The sequence below is a fragment of the Pelophylax lessonae genome (assembly GCF_965119305.1).
Source record: "Pelophylax lessonae genome assembly, chromosome: 5".
NCBI classification, from domain to species: Eukaryota; Metazoa; Chordata; class Amphibia; order Anura; family Ranidae; genus Pelophylax; species Pelophylax lessonae.
Genome location: NC_138772.1, coordinates 64704337 through 64730864, shown reverse-complemented (window position 1 = coordinate 64730864; position 26528 = coordinate 64704337). Strand labels below are relative to the sequence as shown.

The window sequence follows — 26528 nt, the reverse complement described above, 5'->3', positions numbered from 1 at the left end:
AACTCTCAGCATCCAGAACTACTACTGCTCCACCTTTACCTCCACCTGAGGGATTATAATATCCTTCCTATTTTTTTTTTTTTTTAAGGCCTGTAGGGCCAGATATTCTGCCTTATTTAAATTAAATTTGGCGGGGTTTGTGTGTGATTCAGATGACTCCTTTTAGCTTGTCGAGCTCCTTCTCTGCAACAAACTGAAAGGAGTCAACTGCTTCACTTCTAGCCTGGACAGGATACAAATGTCTATCCCCAGTAGAAATAAAGCTGTTGTCAATGCCATATAACCCTTTAGTTGATTCAAATTGTAAATGCTCAAGGGTGGATATTGCAGTTAAACAAAAATGATGAACAATCATCTTGGATCTTCCACTGTCTTCTGCAAAAAATGTTTCTTTAACCTCCCCCCATCCGCGCTACAGCCTATATACGGCTGCAGTGCGGACTTGAATTTTCGGGAGGCCGTCTTTATACGGCCTCCCAGTGACACGCCCCCCGCGCGCTCCCGCGAGCGCGCAGCGGGGAAAATCTGTGTCTGCCGTGTCCCTTGGACACGGCCGATTGCAGATCATGGTGAATGGCCAATCACAGCGGCCATTCACCACTTGATCGGGCCGTCCAATGAGCGATGATCTCATATGTAAACATATGAGATCATCTCTCATCGCCGGCGCTCCTTCCTCACACGGAGCCTGCAGTGTGAGGAAGGAGGGGGAGCCGTTAGCCGCCGGGGACACACAGGAATGTAATCAGGGCACTGATCACCAGTGCCCTGATTACTAAAGGTAAAAACATACACAAATTGCACCCCCATCAGTGACCGCCATCAGTGCCCCCCATCAATGCCCACAATCAGTGCCCATAGTGCTGCCAGTCAGTGCCCATCAGTGCCTGCTCATCCAGGCACTGATGAGCACTGACTGGCAGCACTATGGGCACTGAGTGTGGGCACTGATGGTGCTGCCCATCAGTGCCGCTCATCAGTGCCATCCGCCAGTGCCCATCAGTGCCGCCCATCAGTGCCGCCTCGCAGTGCCACCTATCAGTGCTCATCAGTGCGGCATATTAGTACCTCCTCATCAGTGCCCATAAGTGCCACCTCATCAGTGCCTATAAGTTCCACCTCATCAGTGCAGCCTATCAGTGCCCATCAGTGCCGCCTCATCAGCGCACATCAGTGAAGGAGAAAAATTTATTTTCAAAATTTACTCGCAGAAAATAAGAAAAACTTTTTTTTTTTTTTCAAAATTTTCTGTCTTTATTCTTTTTTTTTTTTTTTGTAAAAAATAAAAAACCCAGAGGTGATTACATAACACCAAAAGAAAGCTCTATTTTTGTGTGAAAAAAATGATAAAAATTTCATATGGGTACAGTGTAGCATGACCGCGCAATTGTCATTCAAAGTGTGACAGCGCTGAAAGCTGAAAATTGGCCTGGATGGGAAGGGGGTTTAAGTGCACTGTAGGCAAATGGTTAACATGACCTTTCTAAAAAGCTGATTAATATTCAAAATAGTGGACAGAACATCAAATTAATGTGTGGGAGTAAAGGACAGATGCTTTGATAACAGGGAGAGCTCACGTTCGGACAATGTCAGATGATAAATTAAGCACATTAACAGTACCTAGTCCTTGGGTTTCCTCATTCTCTTGGGATATTTTCTGTAGCTTTGCTGCTTTTCTGCTTGTCCTCCCACGTTTCGTTCTTTTTTTCTTTCCTTCTGATTTTATTTGGTGCCCCGGACGGTTTTTGGAGTATACGCAGGCAGGGGAATCTTGTTTTGAAAAGACTGATAAAACAGAGTTGGGAGATGTTAGGTGATCTCGTCTCCGCTGTGTCCGAATACTCTGAGTATCGGATGCTTCAGGTGAGCTGAAGTTAACCCTTTTGTCACCGAGCCTGGTCTCTTTTTCAGGATCGATTGTGGGGCTTTACATTTTCGATGCACGTAGACGGTCCCATCTTCTCCATCTTTGAGACCACGTAGGAACTTGGATCTTTTTGTTTCCATGATCTCTGATTCTAATTTTTGTATGTTTGCTTGAAGATCCTGATTTTAGGGTGTCAAACGAGGGCAAAAGGTGGAATTGGTTAGCTGAATCCCTTAATAGTACAATGTCCTGATTCACTTCCAGTCTTTTTTTTTTTTTTTGTCAAAGTTTTTGTAAACCTCAGACATGAAATATGAACAAAGCATCTACACAATATATTGTGTACTTGTCTCTATCTATAGCACTAAGTGTTATTTCTGGCCACTGCTTCATTCCTCTGTGCTCTCCTCTATGGGGAAATCAGATGGAAACAGACCGCCTGTCTGTTTCTATCTGATCTGCCAGACGAATGCAAAATAAGACCACCATTTGTCTGTTTTTTGCAGGCAGAATTGGATCAGATGGAGGCGAGTCTCGGTGGACATGTGTCCATTGACATCCGCTGTTCCATAGAGGAGACTGGAGGGTCTGATCAGGCCCGCCTTAAAAACTGACAGGTGGACCTGATCAGACAGCCTGTGTGAAAGGACCCTAAGGGCTCTTTCACACAACCCGTCTGTTGGATGGACTCCGTTTATCTCAGCGGGGGATCGATCCGCCGATCCCCCGCTGAGCAGGAGGATGACAACTGTTCTCCGCACTGTGTGCGGAGACACAGCTGTCAGTTCCCCATACATCTCTATGGGGGAATCAGATGGGAATGGACTGCCGGTCCGTTCTCATCTCGTCCGCTGGATGGATGGAAAATAGGGTTTTCATCCGTCCAGATTTGACAGATCGGATCGGATGTCAGGGGACATGTCTCCGCTGACATCCGATACCCCATAGGGATGCATGGGGGGATCGTTCAAATCCACCAAAAAAAGACAGGCGGATCTGAACGGTCCGCCTGTGTGAAAGAGCCGTAAAGATGGATACACACTATGCAACTTTTGTTGTTTGATTTCCTTTAGATTTACCTTCAACTATGTAGTGCAAGGGCCTGCTTGATTGCATACAAATTGAAAGTGTTTAGGTTTGACCTCATATTATATGGTTTTGATAAATCTAAAGGAAAAATCCAAAGAAGATTGTGTAGTGTGTGTCCAGCTTTAGAGTTTACAACCACTTTAATTGAACAAGCTGAAGTTACAAGCTGATTGGCTACCATGCACAGCTGCACCAGATTTTCCACTCTCCAGGTTTAGTAACTCAACCCCTTTTGAGTCTCACTCCCCTTCTGAGGCGTTTTCCTCTCTGGCTACTCTGTCCAAACTCACCTGAGCCAGCCTGCCAGGAAGCCGTTATCTGTACTGGATCTCTCATTTGCAGCCAGGGAATTCCCTACTCCACAACCACACATATACAAAGGTCTTGTATACATGCAATTGTAGGGCAGGGAATGCCTCAGTCGCTTATGAATGGCCCACTTCCAGGTTGGTACGGACTAGGATCTGAGCTCATACCTACTCTGCAGCATTGCAGCCTGTGGGTAGCAGCACCCACCTTGAGCGATTATCCTTTTGAAAGCAATAAATTAAGTTTAATATAGCTTACATAGCATTCCTTTTTGATGCACTGAGCATTGTCTAATATTCGATTTGTTCTCCGCAGTATGGAAACTTCATAGACAATCTGAGAGTCATGGTGAAAGGTGGAGCTGGAGGAATGGGACTGCCGCGATTAGGTGGAGAAGGAGGAAAAGGAGGTGATGTGTTGGTGGTAGCGAAGCACGGCGTCACCATGAAAAATGTCAAAGAAAAGTATGCACACAAACGATTCGTTGGGGGTGTTGGAGCCAATAGTAGGTAAGTGTCAATCGCATCAAAAACAGAAGCATGTGTCTGAGAGGAAATTTCGTGTGTGCAGGAAACTTCCTTGTGAGTGCATGTTCCTGAACTCACCCTGGGTGCTTTCGGGGTTGTGTCCGTGCAGTCTTATGTGCCAATAGACATCTATAGGACTGCTGGCACGGGTACACACGGAACACCTGTGCATCCCCTTGCCAGCAAAACATGGCCCTGCACAGGACACGCAAGTAAGCGCCCTGTATGAATGGGGCCCTAAAGAGGTTGTATGTAACTCTTTAAAAAAAAAAAAAAAAAGAGATCCTGTTCACTTATAGCAGGGTAAACCGCATAGTGCTTGTTCTGTCTAATCTGTCCCTTTCCATGCTGTAAAAACCTGGCTGATCCTGCCTGTTCCTTTGTCCCCCTTGGTGTGCTGACAATGGTATTCATGGCTGCTGATCCGTCTTACCGTGGTCAGGTTACGTGCCCCCGCTGCTGTCCTCTCTCTCCCTCCCTCCCTGCCTGTTAGAAACGTGTGTGTGAGAGCCATCCCCATCTCCTCTCCTGCCGCTATTAGTACCTGGCAGTAAAGTTAAATAGAGATTACAGCCAGCCCCTCTATTCTATCAAGCCATATGTGACGGGAGTCAGTTTGGTTGGGGGGCCTGTGGAACCCAGCTTACCTTAGAGAGGTTGGGAAACCCCTCTCTCTGCACCCTAGGTTTCTCTTATGTGTAAGTCACCCTGTGTCCATTAGGGGCACAAGGTGGCCAAGGAAATTATGGACTTAATGGACACAGAATATGGTTTGAATTACTCAAATAGGACAGTAATAATTATCAACAATTTATCTTAAAGCGGCAGTATACTCCAAAAAAAAAAAAAACCCTGCAAGACAAAGGCATAATGAGCTAGTATGCATCGCATACTAGCTCATTATGAAAAACTTACCTTAAAACGAAGACCCAACACGGACCCCCGGACACCGCTGTGGGAGCGGACATGATCCCTCGGCGTCTCTTCCGGGTTCGGCGGCTCCGGCGCTGTGAGCGGCCAGAGCCACGAGACATCACTCCCGCGCATGCGCGCGGGGGATTAACTTTCCGGCAACTTCCCGGCAAGGAACTCTGAAGGTCCGCCGGACCTTCAGAGCACATGCGCTGCTCACATGAGCGGCTGCATGCAGTGCAAATATCTCCTAAACCGTGCAGGTTTAGGAGATATTAATTGTACCTTCAGGTAAGCCTTATTATAGGCTTACCTGTAGGTAAAAGTCACAAAAATCGGTATACTACCGCTTTAAGACTATGAAGATTTAATCCCACTTTACACTGAGAGACCTAAAGACTGTTGTAGACCGTTGCCATGAAGTCTGTAACTGACGGACAGACTGATACTGGGGTCTCTTCCTATTGATTGTATAATAAGGTGTTCTGTTTTTATACTCCTAAATAATGTGTAATTTTGTATTTTGTTTTGGCTTTGTTGCCGGGTAGTCTTGTCATCCCAGCTGGTTTAAGTGTGCTGAGTTAATTAGCATGTGAATGATAGCCTTGTCTAGATGGGATTAGCCACGAGTCAGCTGTACCTCCTTATCTAACCATTGTGTGATGTTTTGGGTGTATATTCAGGTCATTGTTCATGTAGTGACTGTCATACTTCTCAAGCGTATAAAAGTCTGTTTCTTGTTCAATAAAGAGTTAGTTGTTTTTCAAACACATACAAGCTAAGTTTAGGCTAGTTTTGTATGTAGGGCGGCTGGAATCTCTATAGCAAGCCCTATACTGACGGAAGCTCACAAACACAGTGTGGGTCGCAGATTCGTTACACCATACTACAGAGTGTACATGTTTTTATAAAATAATGCCTCTAAATGCCTTATTTCATTTTGTTTCTGGGCGGCCACGTGACCTCCGGATGGATCTGGGAGTGGAGAGTGGCCTAAGGTCACGTTATCAGCCAGAAACAAACTGAATTAAGGTATTTAGAGGCATCATTTTATACGGACCTGTACACTCTGTATTATGGCTTGATAGAACCAAGGGGCTGGCAGTAATCTTTCTTTGAGTTTACAACCACTTTAAAGAGACTGCAGTTGTTCCCCTGTAGCTGCTCATCGGAGCGATTACTTGCAAAAAGTCTCCAACCGACCCTGGATGCAGAAAATGTTCTAGAGCAGTGGTTCTCAACTCCTGTCCTCAGGTCCCACTGACAGGCCTACATTGGGGAGATGCAGACTAGAACACTGCAATCACTGAGCAGCAAATGATATCACCAGTGATGTATTTCAGTTATCTTGCAAACCTGGCCTGTTAGTGGGTCCTGAGGACAGGAGTTGAGAAACACTGTTATAGAGTCACTGATTCTGCAGAGTTTCTGGCTGCACACAAATTGGCTGTGGCACAGAGTGCAGCTGCATGCAGCCACCTCAGAACTCAGTAAGTTATCTGCCCCCATTGCCCATGTGAAAGTAGCCAAACGCAACACTATTTAGAGGTTGATTTACTAAAACTGGAGAGTGCGAAATCTGGTGCAGCCCTGCACAGAAACCAATCCGCTTCCATTTTTTTTTTTTTTTTTTTGTCAAAGCTTAATTAAACAAGCTGAAGTTAAAAGCTGATTGGCTACCATGCACAGCTGCACCAGGTTTTGCACTCTCCAATTTTAGTAAATAACCCCTAATGCCTCGTACACATGATCATATAATCGGACGAAAAAAAATTGCTTTCGAATCGATCGCACGATAATCTGATCGTTAGTACACAGCTTTTGACAGCCGATTGCGACATTTCGTCCAACAAAATCCGAAGGGACAAACACGAAAACCTTTGTCGTACGATAGCCTAGCGATCGTTTAATCAGTACAGTATGCGTTCGCTAAAAATCGATAGACAAATACCACACATGATCAGAAACAGGAAAATAACCCGGAAAAAGCCTGCCTGCCATTGTTTTTGTTTTGCACCATCTGATACGTAGCAACGCAACCAGGAAGCTTTTCCAGAAGCGTAGGAAAAAAAATCACACGTTTAGTACGCATTGTTGAATTCAGTATTAGTATCATGCACCAAAATGCGAACGATAAGTTGTCCGATTATCTGAACGTGTGTACGAGGCATTAGAGTCACTGCCATAAAATATACTTGCAGGCCAAGCTGTCCAGCAGAAGTGACATTGAATAGGTTAGGGCAAACTATAGCACTGGCAAAGATCCATGAACAGTTGCAACATTCTTTTTTAAAGTAGTACTATAGGCAAAATTTCTTTTTTTTTTTTTTTGTTTTTTTTTTTAGTTTGGATAGTGCAAGGGAGGGTTATAACCTCTGTCAGATTTTTTTTGTTGTTACGCCATCTGGGTTTCATTGCGGAGATTTCCTTTAATTTCCAGCCTCATAGCCAAACAGAAAGTGAGCGGAAATCCTTGCAAATTAAGGGAATTCTTTGGGGACCCCCAAGTTACCAGAACTAGTGTCCCCATTGGAAGATTCCCCTCTATTACTTTTCTGGGGACAACCTAAAATTTTTGTTACTTTCCCTTTGAGTGATAAGGGTAAACGGAACAAATGGGGAGAGAGAATCTTCTCAAGGAGCGTACAGATAGGAATAAAAACTGACCGGTGTTCTAATCCCTCTTTATCCATCCACTTTATCCAAAACTAAAAAAAAAATGTGCCTTTAGTTATACTTTAAGATCTCTGAGGAGCCCACATTATACTGTGGAGTACAGGGAGCAAAGGTGGCATTGCATGATACCCAGGGTCAGGGGCTGTCTGGGCACAGTGGGTTCACAGGTAATTGCTGGTGTATTGTGTTATTACTTTAGAAAGTATTTGTAGTGACAGGGTAATTTTAAAATAGTTGTGACCATACAATGTTATAGACCCTTTCTAATGCAATTATAACCATGCAGGCACTAGAATTGCTTTTGCTTAGTTTCCGAAATGCTCTTTCTTACATTTTTTTTATAAGTTCAAAACGTTCTGTCATGTGACCATGCATCTCTTCTTCCTGATAGTGGGGGCGGGGTTACAGGACACTGTGCAGACAAACCGTGTGTCTGTATTCCATAGTCTGTTTAGTCTGAGGCAAGATGCAGGCTGTACTTGAGCAGGGGGCATGTTCAAGAGGCAGGCTGTGATTGGGAGGTAGTCTTTGCCCAAGGCAGGCTGTGATTGGTCAGGAGGCGTGGCGTCTGAACAAACTACTCAATACAGGCATGCTATGTATCTGCACAGTGTCCTGTACCTCTTAATTGCCTGCCAAAGGATGAAAACTGACCACGCAAGTACAGATCAGCTTTGTGTGGTCCGTTTAGAATAAGGAAGAAAGGTGACTGGCAGGATAAACCAGGTACAGTACTTCATATGAAAGAAGTACACAAAAATGATAGAGACTATGAGGTTCATTTACTAAAGGCAAATATGCTGTGCACTAAAAGTGTAGCTGCTGACTTTTTTAATTCTTTGCTGGGTGGATGAGGGGCCGGAACTCCGCTTTAAGAATCCTTATTTAATTATCCATCACTGTCAAAGAAAGCTTCCTCACGGTGTGTTTATTAGACAGAAGAGACTTTGGGACCCATAAGAGCTGATTTTCATCTCCAATTCTCTCACGGCTGGCAGAATGAACCCACAAACCGTGTGTAACTCTATATATTCTTCTTCTTCCAGTGTGCGTTCACTTAGGGGCTCATCCGGTCCAGACTGTGAGGTTAATGTTCCTGTGGGAATAACGATCACCACTGATGATGGGCGTAAAATAGGTAAGAAGCGATTCTTAAAAGTTTGTGATTTGCCCTACAGTACCATGTTGTCTATGTAAATTAGCCCCTCACTACCTGAAGTCTGTTTAATAATATTCACTGACAGCTCTGATATAGGAATACCATGCAGGATAAAGGCTCCATCCATAAAAATGAAAGCCTTGAGCCTGCAGATGGACCCAGCTGTCTTCTGGCTGGGATTCCCAAGCCCTAATCACTGCCATTTAAGGCTTTAAGGCCCCTTTCACACATGGGAGTCCGTCGGCAAACTCAGTTTTTCTCAGCGGGGGATTGATCCGCCGATCCCCCACTGAGCAGGCGGATGGCAGCTCTGTCTCTGCGCTGTGTGTGGAGACGGAGCTGTCAGGTCCCTGCTGTTCTCTATGGGGGAATCGAATGGGAACGGACCGTCTGTCCGTTCGCATCAGATCCCATCCGCTGGACGGATGGAAAATAGAGTTTCCATCCATCCAGATTTGACGGATCGGATGTCAGCGGACATCCGATGCCCCATAGAGATGCATGGGGCATCCGTTCAGATCCATCAAAAAAACGGACAGGCGGATCTGAACTGTCCGCCTGTGTGAAAGGGGCCTAAAAGTCCAACTTTCAGATACATTTGCACAATTAAAGTAACATAAGTAACCTAATGAATCTGTTGCAGCGGTAGCAACATATCAGGAAAGCGTAAAAAAAAAAAACAAGTTTATGAATCTACCAAATGCCTATGAATTGACTATTGTATTGCCACATATCTTCTATGAATTTGTTGCAAGAGTTCCTTGTAGAGCTCCAATGCCAAAAATAAAATGCATTGAAAATACATCCATGACGCACCTGTGTTATGTTTTTGATGTGGTTTTTGAGTCACATGACCTATGAAAAGCAAACCATAAGCACAGCAAAATCACGGTAAAATCACTGCAAATCCACTGGCGTCATTATCGGCAACTTTTTATCTTATCGGCCAAATGCCAATATCACCAGTTTCAGTCTATATGTTTCGGCACATCTCTAGTTGTTACCGTAAAATATCTTCTCTTACAAATTTGTTAGACCTGAACGGGTACAGCACAATAAAAATCCTGTAGCCTGCTACATAGTTTGTGAAGTTGAAATAAGACATCAGTCCATCCAGTTCAACCTATGATGTGTGTGTGTGTTTGTTGTTAACCGTACATTGTATACCCCTGTATGTTGTGGTCTTTAAGGTGCACATCTAATAGTTTTTTGAAACTATCGATGCTCCCTGCTTATACCACTGCTTGTGGAAGAGAATTCCACATCCTTACCGCTCTGACAGTGAAGAACCCCCTACGTATTTTAAGGTTAAAGCGTTTTTCCTCTAGTTTTAGTGAGTGGCCCCGTGTCTTATTGTATTCCCTTTCTCTGAAAAGTTTTTTCCTTATGCTAGGGTCCTCACCAGTACAGTATTTGTACATTGATATCATATCCCCCCTCAATCGTCTCTTCTCCAGAGAGAATAGGTTCAATGAATGTAGTCTTTCCTCATAGCTGAGGTCCTCCATTCCCCTAATTATTTTTGTTGCCCTTCTCTGGACTCTCTCCAGTTCCAGCACATCCTTCCTGAGGACCGGTGCCCAGAACTGGACAGCATACTCCAGATGTGGCCGGACCAGAGTCTTGTAGAGTGGGAGAATAATTTCCTGTAAAATACACCCATGTCTCCTTAAAGAATTGAGCTCTGTCATTTCAAAGCCATTGTTTCTCATTTTTAGGCACTCTTTAACCAGTTCGGTTCCAGAGCAAATTATTTTTTTTCCTCCTCATATACATGTAAAAATTTAAATTTCTGGGAATAAAATTACATAAACCCCCAGAACATTATATATTTTCTGAAAGCAGAGACACTGTAGAATAAAAAGGTGATGATTGCAAATTTTAGTTTTACATGATATTTGCGCACCTGTTTATTAACCACTTTACTACCAGTCACGTAACCTCTACGTCAGCAGACTTTGCGGGGTTATACCGGGATGATGCCTCTAGCTAGAGGCATCATCCCGGTACCGTTGTTTGAAGCCGACGGTCGGCTTTCCGTCGGTAACGATCGATGCGGCTTCCGGGTTACTGTGCTGCAAAAGGCGGCAGATTTGAAAAAACGGCTGTATGCAAAAATGCCGTTTTCGGCGTTTTGCATACAGGGAAGTGTAGTGGAGGGGTCTAGGGTCTTTTAGACCCTCGATCCCTCCATAAAGTGTACCTGTCACGACATATTGCTGTCACCAGGGATGTTTACATTGCTTGTGACAGCAATAAAAGTGATCAGATTTTTTTTTTTTTTTTTAAAAACCTGTAATAAAGTTTAAAAAAAAAGAAAAAATAAATAGGAAAAAAAAAAAAAAAATTTAGCCGTCCCCGTCACCGTTAGCTCGCGCACAAAAAAAAAACGTATACGCAAGTCGAGCCGCAAATGAAATCGCTGTTCAAACCACACATGTGAGGTATCGCCGCGATCGCCAGAGCGTGGGCAATAATTAAAAAAAAAGAGCTACACACTAACTCTAAACTGGTAACCGTTAAATAAATTTAAAGCGTCGCAGATTGAGATCTCTATTGACCGTAGTTTGTCGCCATCCCACGGGGGGGCGCAATTTTAAACCGTAACATGTTTGGTATCTATTTACTCGGCGTGACATCATCTTTCACAATATACAAAAAAAATGGGCTAACTTTACTGTTTAGTATTTTTTAAATGCAGTGAAATGTGATTTTTCAAATTTTTTCCAAAAAAATGGCGTTTTAAAGACCGCTGCGCAAATACCGCGTGACAAAAAATTTTGCAATGACCGACATTTTATTCTCCAGAGTCTTTGCTAAAAAAATATATATAATGTTTGGGGGTTCTAAGTAGTTTTCTAGGAAAAAATACTGGTTTTAACTTGTGAACAAAAAGTGTCCGAAATAGGGCTGGGGCTAAAGTGGTTAAAACGCAACTTTTGAACATAAAATATGATAAAATGAATTTTAGTGCAAAACCACACCATATAATTTTTGGTACAAACCCATTTTTGATAAAATATATAAGATGAGGTTGCATCGAGTAAAGGGATAACAAACATTCCATGTCTTAAAATTTAGTGCACCCGCGATATCGCCAAAAACTATGGTGCCCAAAAATCACCATAGATGACATTTTAAAAGCCTTTACAGCTCATCCATTTAGAATTCAATAGGAGCTCTTGTGCTAGAATTATTGTTCTCACTCTGACGTTTGCAGTGATATGTCACACGTGTGGTTTGACCATTGTTTACATACGCATGCGCACCCTAGGCTTCCATTTGCATTTGCGCAGGTGTGCAGGGCAATGGGTTTCTGCAATTTATTTTTTCAATTTTAACCACTTCCATACTGCTGGATTTCAGATGACGTCCTGGGCTTTGAGTGGAGATCTCTGAATGATGCCTGCAGTTGCAGGCATCATTCAGATATTTTTTTTTAGCCGGCGATTCTCTTCACTATAAGAACAATCATAGCCGCTGTTCAGCCACTTCTGTTCTTACAGGTCCCACCGCCCTCCAGTGCTTCTACTGGCTCACCTGTGCGATCGGCGAGCCGGGAAAAGGAATCCGCCGGCGGCGGAAGTACACCATAGAGAATACAGAGGACCAGATGGTTCCGGGCAGTCTCTTTGACTCTCGGAGGCCTGGGCGTGACGTTATAACATCACGCCCGACCTGCCAGTTGTAAATACTGGCGTGATCTTGGCTGGATAGCCGAGGATAGTTTTTTTTTTTTTTTTTTTTTTTGTTTTTTGATCTTCAACCCTGTAGGAGAGATCTGAGGTCTTATTGACCGCAGATCTCTCCATAAAGAGGACCTGTCATGCACTATTCCTATTACAAGGGATGTTTATATTCCTTGTAATAGGAATAAAAGTGATCAAAAAATTAAAGGGAAAGTGTAAAAATAAAATAAACAATAAAAAAAAAAAATAAAAAAATTTAGAGTGCCCCGTCCCCGTGTGCGGGCACGCAGAATTGAATGCGTTAAATCCACACATGTGAGGTAGTACCGCAAAAGTTAGTGAGAGCAACAATTCTAGCCCAAGACCTCCTTTGTAACTCTAAACTTTAAAGTGTTATTTATGGAGACTTTTAAGTACTACATTTTTGCGCACATTTAAAGCGTGACATGTTGGGTATCTTTTTACTCAGGGTAACATCTTTCACATTATATAAAAAAAATGGGCTAACATAATTTTTTTTTTTTTAACGCATGAAACCCAAAAAAAGCATTTAAATTGCTGCGCAAATACCATGTGACATAAAAAGTTGCAATGACCAGGGTCTCTGCTAAAAAAAAAATGTATAATGTTTTGGGGGTTCTGAGTCATTTTCTACCAAAAAAATGATGATTTTTTCATGTAGGAGCAGATTGCCAGAATTGGCCTAGTATGGAAGTGATTAATATATATATTTTTTTTTTTTTCTTGTTCTTGATTACTATCACAAGGGGTTAATAAATCCCTATGTGATAGCATTGGGCAGAAGTCAGGTACTCCTATAGACCCAAACATCTCCCCTGCCCTTCATGCCCTCTAACCAAGCACAGATCGCCTTGGTTAGATGTGTCCCCTGGCTTTGCTGGCCAGGAAAGAGTGCATATGAAACCGAAAGTGACATCACTTCTGGTTTCATTGTTTCGTTGAGATTGAGGCATGGATTTGCCTCGGTCTCCCTGCATTCTCTCTCCCCCAGCCGGCAGTTGTGTTCCCAGGTACTGGTGAGAGCGGGAGAACCCGGGAACCACAGGAGGAGCGGGGCCGCAGGCGGGAGGGGAAGAAGGCACCGCACTGCTGGCTGTGTGAAAATGATCAGCAGCTATGGAGCTGTTGCATCAATTTCACTTTGAAGCTGGTCGCCGGCTAAACAAAACGCACGCAAGCTGATGGCTAATACTGCAGCCATCAACTTGTGATTAAAGGTTCACTCTTTGGACATGCATAGTACCCCCAAAGAGCTGAACTGGTTAATGACTAGAATGGTACTACTTGATTGGCGTAAGGCCAATGTGGTGCTTAATTTTAAAACGGAATCCGATCAAAGAACCAAGTAGCTACAAACCTGTTAGCTAAATTTCGATAGTCGGGAAGATACTGGAGAATTTAATAAAAGACCACATGGATGAGTTCTTGCTGGAAGAAAATATTTTAAGCGAAAGTCAGCATGGATGCATGAAAGACAGAAGTTGTCAGACAAACCTGATTTCTTTTTATGAGGAAGTAAGTAAAACCTTGAACAGAGGGATGGCTGTCGACTAGGGAACAACCGATTATCGGCAAAGCCGATATGCACTTTCCCCGATATATCGGAATCGGCCCTGGAGGTTACCGATATTGCCGATGTTTCGGGAAAGTGCTGTACCGGAGTGATGCCTGCAGCTAGAGGCATCACCCCGGTACCGGTGTCCATAGCTGACGGTCAGCTGTCTTGTAATGACAACCGATGCGGCTGAGATGACGCTCGGCTGTCATTACAAGGAGCAGGAGGGGACACCATCCCCTCTCTCCAACTTCCGCGGCTCGCCCGGGTCTCCCGTCCCACCAGGAGACCCGGGCAACCAGCCTGCACGGCCACCGAAGACCCCATCAAAGCCGCATTCAGCTCTGATCGGGTCTCCATGTAAAACCCGGAAGTGATGTGCTGTCATCACTTCCTGGTACTCTGCGCCAGATTAAAAAAAATAACAGCATTCAAAACAGCCAAACTTGACGTTTTTGAATGCTTTTAAGTGCAGAGGAGGGGTTTGGGGTCTTTTAGACCCCAGATCCCTCCACAACAGTACCTGTCAAGTGCTAAAAATAAAAATTTTTTTAAAATGTACGAAAATATCAACCAATATCGGCCGATACCGATATGCATTGGCCAAAAAAATCGGTATCGGCAATGAAAAAACGATATTGGTCCATCACTACTGTGGACGCACTATACTTGGATTTTGCAAAATAATTTGACACAGTTCCCCACGCACGGCTAATGTGTAAGGTAAAGTCTACAGGCTTGGGAAAACCAGTTTGTAAATGGATAGAAAATTGGCTAAAAGACTGACTTCAGAGAGTAGTGGTTTATGATTCTTACTCTGAATGGTCTAGGGCAGGGGTGTCAAACTCCACTTCCATCGCGGGCTGCATCAGCATTATGGTTTCCCTCAAAGGGCCGGTTATATCTGTAAGATTAGATGTCCAGAGCACCCCACACCCCCTTACATCACAATGCACCCTCTTACCAAAGGGTGGATCTGGGAAGAAGTGCAGGGTCTGAAGGAGAACCAGAGAAGGGCTGGAGTCACCTTCCAGAGTCTGCTGAATGCTGAGACCAAGAGAGGCAGAGACAAGGTGGTGTTGCTGCTGCACAGAGAGGTGTAGGATCTGTAGGAGGTGTTCTGCCTTCCTCTCTGATGCGGACTGCTGAGCAGGAGGGGGGGCAAAGACGAGCCTTTCTGCAGCTGCACAGAGTACTGCAGGATCTGGCAAAGGAGTTCTGTCCTCTGCTGCCGACTACAGAGACAAGGTGGGGGCAGAGACAAGGGGGCTGCCACAGCTGCATGAGAGGTGCGAGGGCCACATGAAATGGCCTGGGGGGCCGCATTTGGCCCACGGGCCTTGTGTTTGACACATGTGGTCTAGGGTGTCAGTAGTGTACCCAAAGGTTCAGTGTTGGGACCCTTACTTTTTATTTTATTAATAAATGAGATCAGGTCTGGGATTAAAAGTACCATTTCAGTCCTTGCAGATGATACCACGCTTTGCAGTGGAATAACTTATTTACAGGACGTCTCTAACTTGCAAGCTGACATCAATGCACTGTTTCATTGGGCAACTATGTGGCAAATTAGGTTTAATGTTGATAAATGTAAAGTTATGCACTTGGGGGATAAGAATATGCATGCATCATACATACTAGGGGGGGGGGGGGGGGGGTACAACTGAGGGAATCAATGGTTAAGGATCTGGGTGTTCTGGAAGATCATTAGCAAAGTAATAGAATGCAATGCCAAGCTGTGGTTTCCAAAGTGAGCAAAATCTTTTCTTTTAAGAGAGGTATAAACTCCAGAGAGATATAATTTTTCCCCTGTACAGATCATTAGTAAGACCTCATCTGGAATATTGAGTTCAGTTTTGGGCACCAGTTCTCAAAAAAAGATATCGGGGAACTGGAGAAAGTGCAGAGAAGGGCAACCAAACTGATAAGAGGCATGGAGGACCTCGGCTATGGGGAAAGATTAGAGGAACTGAATTTAATCTCTCTTGAGAAGAGGAGATTAAGGGGGGATATGATCAACATGTAGTATAACTATAAATACATAAGTGGTCCATATAGTGAACTTGGTTTCGAATTATTCAGTTTAATTGCTACATCTGTTACAAATACTAGACTGTCTTTGACCCATATTATAATAGGGGAGATTTACTAAAACTGGTGCTCGCAGAATTTGGGGCAGCTGTGCATAGTAACCAATCACTTTCTCTGTTTTATTGTTAAATCTTACTTGAACAAGTTGAAGTTAGAAGCCGATTGGCTACTATGAACAGCTGCACCAGATTCTATGTGCACCAGTTTTAGTAAATCTCTCTATTATAATACAAGTCAAAGACAGTCCAGTATTTGCAACAGATGTAGCAATGAAACGGAATAGCTCTCACCCCCCCCCCCCCCCCCATGTGTTTGCATCTGCTCTTCTGACTGTGGCTCACTAGTTTAGGGAAAAGAATTTGGGAGCCCCTATTTCTATCTATAGGTGCAACTTATCGAATTGTATTCTTCTGTTGTAGGGGAACTGAATAAAGAGGGAGACCAGCTCCGGGTCGCAAAAGGAGGTTATGGCGGTGGTTTCCGAACAAACTTCCATCCATCCAAGGGGCAGAAAAGGATAATTCGATTGGACATGAAGCTGATTGCAGATGTGGGATTGGTTGGGTGAGTAGTTCAGTGGACAAAACTGGAATTCACAACCCCTTATAAATCACTGCTGAGGCTTTATCTTCCAAATTATTTATTAAAAATAGAATATTTCTACAACTTTGAGGCAACTGAATATACAGACATAAATTGCCACACATTATTACATCTAATTCTGTCATCTGAATTCTTAGGGCTTTTTAGACAGGAAATGTATATACCCTTGAACAGTTTTTTAATATATTTTATTTTTACATTTTTTAGCTGTATGTAAGGTGGAGGTAGGATACTTAGGTGAGAGGTAACATATGGATGCAGAGGGGGAGATGTGACTGGAGGGGAGGAAAAGTAACTACAGAGAAAAGCAGGGAATGATTTGTCTTCAGAGTGGAGGGAGAATGTGGATTGGGATGGGGGGTGTTTCTGTAGAAGGATCAGGGGAGGAGCATGGCAATTGGGGTACATAAGAGATGTGGACATGAAGTTGTGAGGAAGAAACTATTTATGTTACTGGATGTTGGAAGGATTTTATATATATATATATATATATATATATATATTATGTATGTGTGTGTGTGTATGTATGTATAGGAATAAAAGGTGTGGTGTTATTTAACCACACACCCACAACTCGCATTCTGGCCTTGCCAAATACATTTCTGGTTTTGGGTTTTGATACGCTTTATTCTTGTTCTTTCATTTTTTTTTTTTGTAACCTGCAGTGGTGAGCATGTACTTTATTACTGATGTTGCTTTAACTTAACTCTATTTTTTATAAGCTGAACCCAATGACTGCAGAGCTGCATATATATCCCGGAAGTCTGTGATTTAGAAACGGTTTGCCCACTTGGATTGTTTGTGTAATTCCATTAATTTTTTTTGTACTTGGGTCCATTGGGTTTTCTGCCTTTACAACATAGCTGTTAGTAGTTATAATACATTCAAAAAAGAATCCTCGAGATCCCAACCTACAAAATCATACATATGTTTAGGGAAGTCACCGGTGCCCTATATTCTGTAACACCAAAACTTGGTTTGAGACTCAACTCCGAGTTATCAATATATATATTTAGATATCCCATATTGAATTGTCTACCAACACCATGTGCGTGCATCGTGGCGTCTTCACGCAAGCACTTGACGTCATCGCGCATGTGCAATATGGCATGCACGACGCCAACTCCTGAGCCAGTGGCTGCCATTTTGAAGAGCATATAACTGCATTCTTGGCTACAGGTAAATATAGCCTCTAATGCAGTCAGGCCCTACTGGCAAAACCAGTCAGGCTATCTTCCTTTGCCCTCGCCTCCCCTGCACATGGATTACCCAAACTGGGACTGCTATGTATATCTTGACCTATTTTGGATGCTCCTTGTGCATGTGGTGTGAACACTAGGCCTTGGTTACTATCTAACATTTAGAGGTACTCCATGGACTGGCCTATTGTACACCCTCTGAGCTTTCTTCGATATGTGGCTTTTGCACTGCATCTTTTGAGCGCCCTATTAAAGTGTGAGGGAAGTTTGAGTTTTACCACTTCGTGTGAAATTTTATTGTTTAAACTTTACAAGTTACACTCTTGAAAGAGATCTGAGCTTAATCCCTGTGATGTGTGGCAGTATCTGAATGATTCTTCCCCTGGACACGCATTCTTTCTATGATATCTAACAGCCCAAATAATGAGGGTGTTGTCAGGGACCTGTTAATACATTAATAACGTACATTATACAAGGCCAGTTGGGACAATCCAATTATGAATAAAATTAATTTTTGACATCTTTCTTTAATATAACAAACAACATGGGGTGCAACAAAGGATATTAGGAAAAATTGCAATATCACTTTGCATTCTATATGGGACTTTAACCACTTGTCGACCAGCCACGGTAGTTTTACTGTGGCAGGTCGATTCTATTATGCAAAACGGCGTACCTGTACGTCCCTTCGTGTAATAGATAGCAGTGGCACGCGTGCACTGCCAGAGGCGCGAACACACGCCAATTGTGCCTGAGGGGGGAGCCAATCGGTGGGTCCAGCAGATGCGATGTCCGCTGGCCATCCGCGATCGCTCCCCATGGAGCCAATCGGCGTGTGTGAGCGCCAATATCTATTACACTATCTTCAGCACTCCTTGCCCCTCCCTCCTGTCAAGTGCCTCCATAGCAAGCAGCTTGGTATGGGACACCTGAGCCAAGCCGCTGCTATGTGTGTCCATTCAGACACGGAGCTGTAGCTTGGCCCTGCCCCCTTTCTCCCATTGGTTCACTGACTTTGATTGACAGCAGAGGGAGCCAAAGGTGTCGGCTGCTATATCTCCCGGACAGCCGAGTCTCTTGTGCGACACCGATGGATCGATGGGGCTCAGGTAAGTATTAGTGGGGCTGAGGGGGGAGCTGCACACAGAAGTTTTTTTTTATCTTAATGCATAGACTGCATTAGAGAAAAAAACCTTCTGCCTTTAGAACCACTTTAAGGGAGGTCCTTTATTTGATTCTATGCATACGGGGTCTGGTCTGAGGTCCATTTTGATGTCCAGTCACACAACATTTATTGTATTTAGAACATGAAGATTTACAGTATTTACATATGTATGTGTGAATGGTTTATAAATAACAAGGATGAATTTTAAGAGGGAAATGAGGGCTGGTTACTTGGTTTTTATTGCCTTGTGGTTTTGGCCAAAACCTTTTATATTTTGGTGTTCGTTGTTCGTGTCAATAAAAGGCACATTTTTTACACATGAGTAATGCTGCTGGACAGTTCAATATGGGATCTCTGAATATAAATATTGATACTTCGGAGTTGAATCTCCGACCAGTTTTTTTGGCAACACTTGGTGTTCTAGCTGGTAGAAGTTGGCCACATTCAACTGAACTTGTTCTGTAATGTTGAAGACATTTGTCCCATCATCCAATGGCTTCCTCGACTCTAATTATAATACGATGTGACATAGCTCCCAGGACTTGGGTTATAATACAGTCCATGGCGTTTGGTCCATGTTTCTGCCTTTCTCATCCCTTGATGTGATTACTGGTTGTCTTTAATGTGGTTGTGTGAAGGGCTCCTTCATTATCTTCAAACCTAAACCTTTCACTGACCTACCCTCAAAACCTGCCTGCTTAATTCGTATAAAAGCAGCAATGAGCGTTCTCTTACCTTTGCACTAATAGCGGCTCCATCATTTGATCTCTAATTGTTGTTTTCCTATTGTGTCCATCTTTTAGTGGATTCCCTTTGATGGAGATATTGTAGAATCGAACAATACCTTCTTAAGAGATGGCCTTTTTCATACACAATAAAAATCTGTATTGTAGCAATCGTTTATGAAGGGGAAGATAATCATTATTGGCATTCTTTAATTAGGAGCTCCAATATCATTGGTCATAGGAGCACTTTTGTCTTTATTTTGTTTAGCAGTCATTATGTTTGTTTTTGTTCAATTCATGATAGAATACTACTTTTCATATCATGTACCCACTAAATCAGGGCTTGACAAATTTGCTTGGAATCTAGGAGCTAGCTAAAAAAGTTGGGAGCCAGTTTTTTTTTGACGCATGCCGGATGGCTCGGCTTCTGTCGGACCGGCTGCCATACACACGGGCCGAATGGGAGCCAGTTTTTATTGGAACTGGCCGATGTTGCTCGGCATTCGGCCCGTGTGTACTTTGCTTGATGGTGTGATGGACAGTGGCTCACTAGGAAAGGACAGTGCAGCAAGATGGGGGAGATAGGTGATCCAGTAACTCATGCCACCTTAGTCCCCTTTCATATGGGCACCTCCGCTAAGTGTAATCCGCTAGCTCAGCGGGGATTTCTCTGCTAATCCCATCTGAGCAGGCGGATGACGGTTCCTGTCCACTCGGCTATACAGAGCGAACACTGACACAGTCCCGCTCTCCTCTATGGGGCAATCGGAGGGAAATGGACAACCTGTCCATTTCCATCCAATGCAATCTGATTTGATCCCCCGGACGGATGGAAAATCGAACCACCAATCGTCTGTTTTTGGCGGACAGGATCGGATGGTGGCGGTTGTCAGCAGACATCCGCCACTACATAGAGGAGACTGAAGCTTCCGATCAGGTCCCCCTGAAAAACTGACAGGTGGTCCTGATCAGACAGCCCATGTGAAAGGGTCCTTTGGCTGTGTGGCTGTGGCATGGCAGGGAGATGATGAAAAATAATAAAACATTTATTTTAATACAAAAAAAAAAAAATTAATAAACTGTTTCCATCTTTTGTGAGGGTGTGATAACTGAGGCTCTTCCAACCAACTGCCGCACACTCCCTGTCCACTTACCATTAAGCAAAGGGCGCCAGATGAAACGGTGAGAACAGGCAGGGGAAACACTCAGCGTCGTTAGTGACTGCTTGTCACACCCCCGGCCACCACAAGAGGGCATCAATTCCCCGATAGAAGCGTTTCACTCAAGAAGGCCGCAAAGCCGTGGCCTCAAATACCGGCTAGCGCGGCATCTTAGTCCACGCACCCCCGGGAGGGGTCGCACAGGGACAAGATTTGTGGGACCATCACCACTATATGAATTAGTCTGGGACCATGGGTATTAATATGGAGTTGGCATATAACAGATCCTGATCTTCTTGGAAGGCTTTAAACAAGAGTTTAGAGTATGTCAGGGTGTGCTATTGGGTGAGTCAACCTGGCTCACAGTTGGCATTCCAGTTAAAGCGGAGTTCCACCCTAAATTTATACTTGCCTCCATATTCTCGCTCCGGGTCACCTGAAAAACAAATGGATAATTGCAATTTATTTTTTTTTTTTAACTTGCCTCGTATAGAAGAAAATATACTTACCTTACTTCCTTCTTCCTCCCCTTGGCGGCCACGGCGATTCGTCACTTCCTGGCTTTGCAATGATTCCTGGGAGCTGAACGTCATCGCTCCCAGGAATCAATGCGCCTGCACCGGCCCCGACGTCGGTTCCGGCGCGCCTGCGTCATTCCCTTCTAAACAGCTTCTGGGCATGCCCAGAAGCTGTGGAGGGATGACGCGCGCTCATCGGAAGTGACGGCGGGGCTGGTGCAGTGCGCATCGTGGGACCGAAGAAGACGGAAGAGGACACAGAAGAGGATTGCGCTGGCTTCAAGCTGCCCACACCTGAGATGGCAGCGCTGGACAATACTTTTTCAAGGTAAGTATTTCTCCTAAAAGGTAAGTGCAACCCGGGACAGATCAGAGGCCAGCCATTGTGGAATGTACTAGCCCTAACTGTCCCGGGGGTATTTTTATTAAAAAATGTATTCCCAGGGTGGAACTCCGCTTTAAATTTGTTCAGTTGCGTTGAGGTCAGGGGTCTGTGCAAACCACTGTTGCATGAGTTCCTCCACACCAAACTCCTCAAACTGTTCCTTTTTGGAGCTGGCTTAGTACATGGTGAAAGTCATGCTGGAACAGGAAAGGGCCTTCACCAAACTTACCGCAAGGCTCGAAGTACACCATGTATGCTGGAACATTAACAGTACCCTTCACTGGAAACACCTGAAGGCAATAGTTTGGAGTTGTCCACAAACATTTGGCCATATGGTTTGTTATAACTAAATTTAACCAGTTAATAGGCTTGTGACGGTATCAGATTTTCATGCTGCGATTAATTGATTAAGGTTTTGCCACGGTATACGGTATTATCACGGTATTCTATTATTAAATTTAAATTATTAAATTTCCACCTCACTTCAATTTCATTGCTGAATTTAGGGGCTTTGGTTCACTTATGCACATTATTATATAGTCAGTCAGTACAGACTCTGTGAACCAGGCCTAAAATAGGTCATCAAGCAGTGTCTGGCCTAACTGGTGATAACTGGTCCTGGCGCTCGGCTCATATCCGATGGCCTGGTCATTAAGAGGGCAAATCCTTGTGGTCAAGATGTGGTTAAACCTGAAGGAGGTGTTGTTTATAAATTACTTTACTATTGCTTTAGGCCTGGTTCACATATATGCGGGTTGGTGGTTCGCATGTATGCGGGTTGGTGGTTCGCATGTATGCGGGTTGGTGGTTCGCATGTATGCGGGTTGGTGGTTCAGATGTATGCGGGCTGGTGGTTCACATGTATGCGGGTTGGCGGTTCACATGTATGCGGGTTGGCGGTTCACATGTATGCGGGTTGGCGGTTCACATGTATGCGGGTTGGCGGCCCACATTTGCACAGGCATAGCAGACCATTGATTTGAACAGGCTGCTATGCCCTCATTTTCCGCAGAAAAAAGGTGCATGCAGCATTTTTTTTAAAATTCAGTGGCCTTGAAATCCATCCTGCTTTTGCACCATGCGACTAACCTGCAGTTCCTGCTCTGGCAAGCTTTCTGCATTTTTTGTATACGTGGGCACGGCATTTAAAAACAGTTTGCGTGTGCAGCAACGGCAGGTAAGTCGCATGGTGCAAAAGAAGGATGGATTTCATGGCCACTGCATTTTTTTAAATTCTGCATGCACCTTTTTTCAGCTGAAAACGCAGGCATAGCAGCTCAAGCCCATTCACATCAATGGGCTGCTATGCCTGTGCAAATGTGGGCCGCCAACCCGCATACATGTGAACCGCCAACCCGCATACATGTGAACCACCAACCCGCATACATGTGAACCGCCAACCCGCATACATGTGAACCAGGCCTAAAGCAATAGTAAAGTCATTAATAGATAAAAACACCGGTCCTCCTGCAGGTTTAACCACTTCTGGATCGCAAGGATTTGCCCCTTTAAAGACCAGGCCATCGGATCAGAGCGCCAGGACCAATCATCACCAGGTAGGCCAGACACTGCTTGATGGCTATATAATAATGTAATGTGGGCTGCTATGCCTGTGTGTGTGTATATATATATATATATATATATATATATATATATATATATATATATATATATATATATTAGAGCTGCACGATTCTGGCCAAAATGAGAATCACGATTTTTTAGCTTGGAATAAAGATCACGATTCTCTCACGATTCTCTGTGTAACAAAAAAAAAAATTGGGATAACTTTACTGTTACGTTTTTTTTTTTTTTTTTATTCATTAAAGTCTATTAATTGCGTTTGAAAGACTGCTGCGCAAATACAGTGTGACATAAAATATTACAACAATCGCCATTTTATTCTGTAGGGTCTCTGCTAAAAAAATATATAAAATGTTTGGGGGTTCTAAGTACTTTTCTAGCAAAAAAAAAACTGATTTTAACTTGCAAGCAACAAATGTCAGAAAAAGATCCAGTCTTTAAGAGGTTAAACTTCCTTTCTCCCTGGCAGAGGGAAGGAAAAAATACAATGTAATCATTTTTGTTTATAGTTAGGAGACTTAATGCTGAAAGGCGTGAGTGAATGAGTCATCCAGCTCACTGAAATGTATCAATTCACAAGTCAGGCAGACTTGACAGAGAAACTCGGTATTTTAAAAATGCCACAATAACAATACCGTGGCTATGCAATACCGCGATATATCGAATTACCGAAAACCGGCATATGTCTACCAGTTAATGAGAAACCAATCAGCAGGTGCCAGCCAATGGATGTTCGCCGGCACCCGCTGATCGCCATGGAGAGACACAGGATGGAGCTCTGCTTATGTAAACAATACAAAGTTCCGTCCTGATAGCAGGGACGTAATGGATATTCTTTCCCTGCCAAGCAGGGAATAAAATCTATCATATCTCTTAGTGAAAGCAGCACACAGTACACAAAAACACTGGTTAGGCACACATTTAACCCTTTGATCGCCCTAGATGTTTAACCACTCCCCAGGAAGTTCCATTGGTATGGTGACTGTGCATATTATAAAGAAATTAGATTTATTTTTTATTTATATATGGGATATGTTTTAAAGCAGAAAGTAAAAAGTTTTTTTTTTTTGTTTTTTTCAAAATTTACTATTTTTTTGTTTTTATAGCTTTTTTTTTTTTTTCGTTGGATGTTTAACGGTTTGTTTATTTAGGGGGAAGATAAGGGGAGTGGAAAGGAAAAGAAAAAAGTAAGGAGGATGGAATGGGTTGGATTACAAAAAATGGTAACTCCCCAAGAACAGGAGATAACAAGCCATGACAGCTAGGAAGTGGGAGAGGAAAGGAAATATTTCTCTTCTTAATATGTATGTTTATGTATTTGTATAATAGTTTATTTGATGATTTGTGAAATGTAAACCCACTTTCATCCTCTAATAAAAATTATATTTGCATAAAGATATAAATATAAGTTATAAATGTTAAAAAAAAAGTCATGTTTTAATGATTATTTTCTTTTTTTAAACGTAGGTTTCCGAATGCTGGCAAATCATCTCTGCTTAGCAAAGTGTCCCATGCCAAGCCTCAGATTGCTGACTATCCATGTGAGTTTTCCACTATATTCCATTATGAAATTTGTGGAAATTCAGATAATTTATGTCATGTGGCCTGACAAGTGAGGTCCTCCATGAATTGAGTTAAAATAAAACTCCAGGAATCTGGAATTCTGCGTTTGCATGTTTATTGCAGATTTGAATAATTATTATACACAACCTTTAAAAAAAGCTTAAAGGATACGTTTACATTTCTACAAAAAAATAATAAATGCACATCAATTTGCAGTTTAAAAAATGTTAATTTATTATTTTTTGTTGCCAGGCCTGTAAAGCATTTCACCACTGATCAGCAGATCTCTGATGCCATGCAGGTCTTCTGCAGATCTGTCATTGTATCTGCTTCCTCGTATGGGGAAACCGATACATTCTGACAGGAAGCATGAATGAACTACCACGGCACTCCACAGCTCTATGGTAGTTTGAGAACTACAAGCTGATGGCCACTAAGGCTGTCGGGACTTGTAGTTTTTACTTTACAGAGCACTGTGAATGAGTGAGTTTTTTTGTTAAAAAAATTGACAGCCATCGGGGAGTAGAAGATCCCCCTGCTAGCTGTCGGAGTGTGGGAGTGGGGAGCGGTGCCTTTTTAACAAGTTACACACCGAATATGGGTTTAACCTGTAACCTGTTATGAAAGGTGAAGTCCTTTAAGCGGCCAATGCTAAAGCTGAATTTTAACCACTTTAAATACCGGGCACTTTCCCCCTTCCCGCCAAGGCCAATTTTCAGCTTTTAGCGCTGTTGCAGCACTGATGGGCACTGATAGGTGGCACTGATATGTGGCACTGATGGGCACTGATATGTGGCACTGATGGGCACTGATGTGGCACTGATATGTGGCACTGATATGCAGCATTGGTGGGCACTGATGGGCAACACTGGTGGGCAGCACTGATGGGCAATAATGGGCACTGGTGGGCAGCACTGATGGGCACTGGTGGGCAGCACTGATAGATGGCAATGATGGGCACTGACAGGCAGCACTGATGGGGAGGGCACTGGTGGGCTCCCTGATCCCTGATTGCCATCCCTGGGGTCATGGGTGGGCATCCCTGGTGACTCTAGTGGCACCCCCCTAAGGGTCTGCACTGGTAATCAATGCTCTGATTACCAGCACAGATCCCCCCCCTCCCCCTCCCCGTCAGGAGAGCCGCAGATCGGCTCTCCTCTACTTGTGCTTGTCAGGCACGAACTGAGGAAAGCCGATCAACGGCACTTCCTATTTACTATTTGACCAGCTGTGATTGGACACAGCTGGTCACGTGGTAAAGAGCCTACCGAGATTGGAGATGTGGTGTGTCAGAGTGACACACCGCAGCACCGATCGCAGCTCTGCGCGTCCCGCATTATCCTGCACGCCGTCATATGACGGCGGGTCAGGATAATACAACCACCTTCCCGCCGTCAATTCCCTATAGGGCTGGTGGGAAATGGTTAAGCAAACAGGTAAAATACACACGTTTTTACACCGATATGTACAAATACAGTGCCTTGAAAAAGTATTTTATTGTGATTTTATGTGATCTACCAACACAAAGTGGCACATAATTGTGAAGTGGAAGGAAAATGATAAATGGTTTTCAAAATGTTTTACAAATGTCTGAAAAGTGTGGTGTGCATTTGTATTCAGTCCCCTTTACTCTGATACCCCTAAGGCTACATTCACACCTGAGCGTAGCGTTTTCGCGCGTTTTTTTACCGCGATTTTTGTGCAGGCGTTTTTAGATTGAATAGAGACCAA

General features: G+C 43.6%; 1 protein-coding gene across 1 annotated transcript in view; it reads left to right on the top strand.

The window, feature by feature from the left end:
• GTPBP10 (GTP binding protein 10) overlaps positions 1-26528 on the top strand; it is a 54631-nt gene that overhangs the window by 16222 nt on the left and 11881 nt on the right. The window contains exons 2-5 of the mRNA XM_082259190.1: positions 3581-3774; positions 8427-8518; positions 16315-16459; positions 24702-24775. Coding sequence (XP_082115316.1) covers positions 3581-3774; positions 8427-8518; positions 16315-16459; positions 24702-24775 — 505 coding nt within the window. The remainder of the gene's footprint in view (positions 1-3580; positions 3775-8426; positions 8519-16314; positions 16460-24701; positions 24776-26528) is intronic.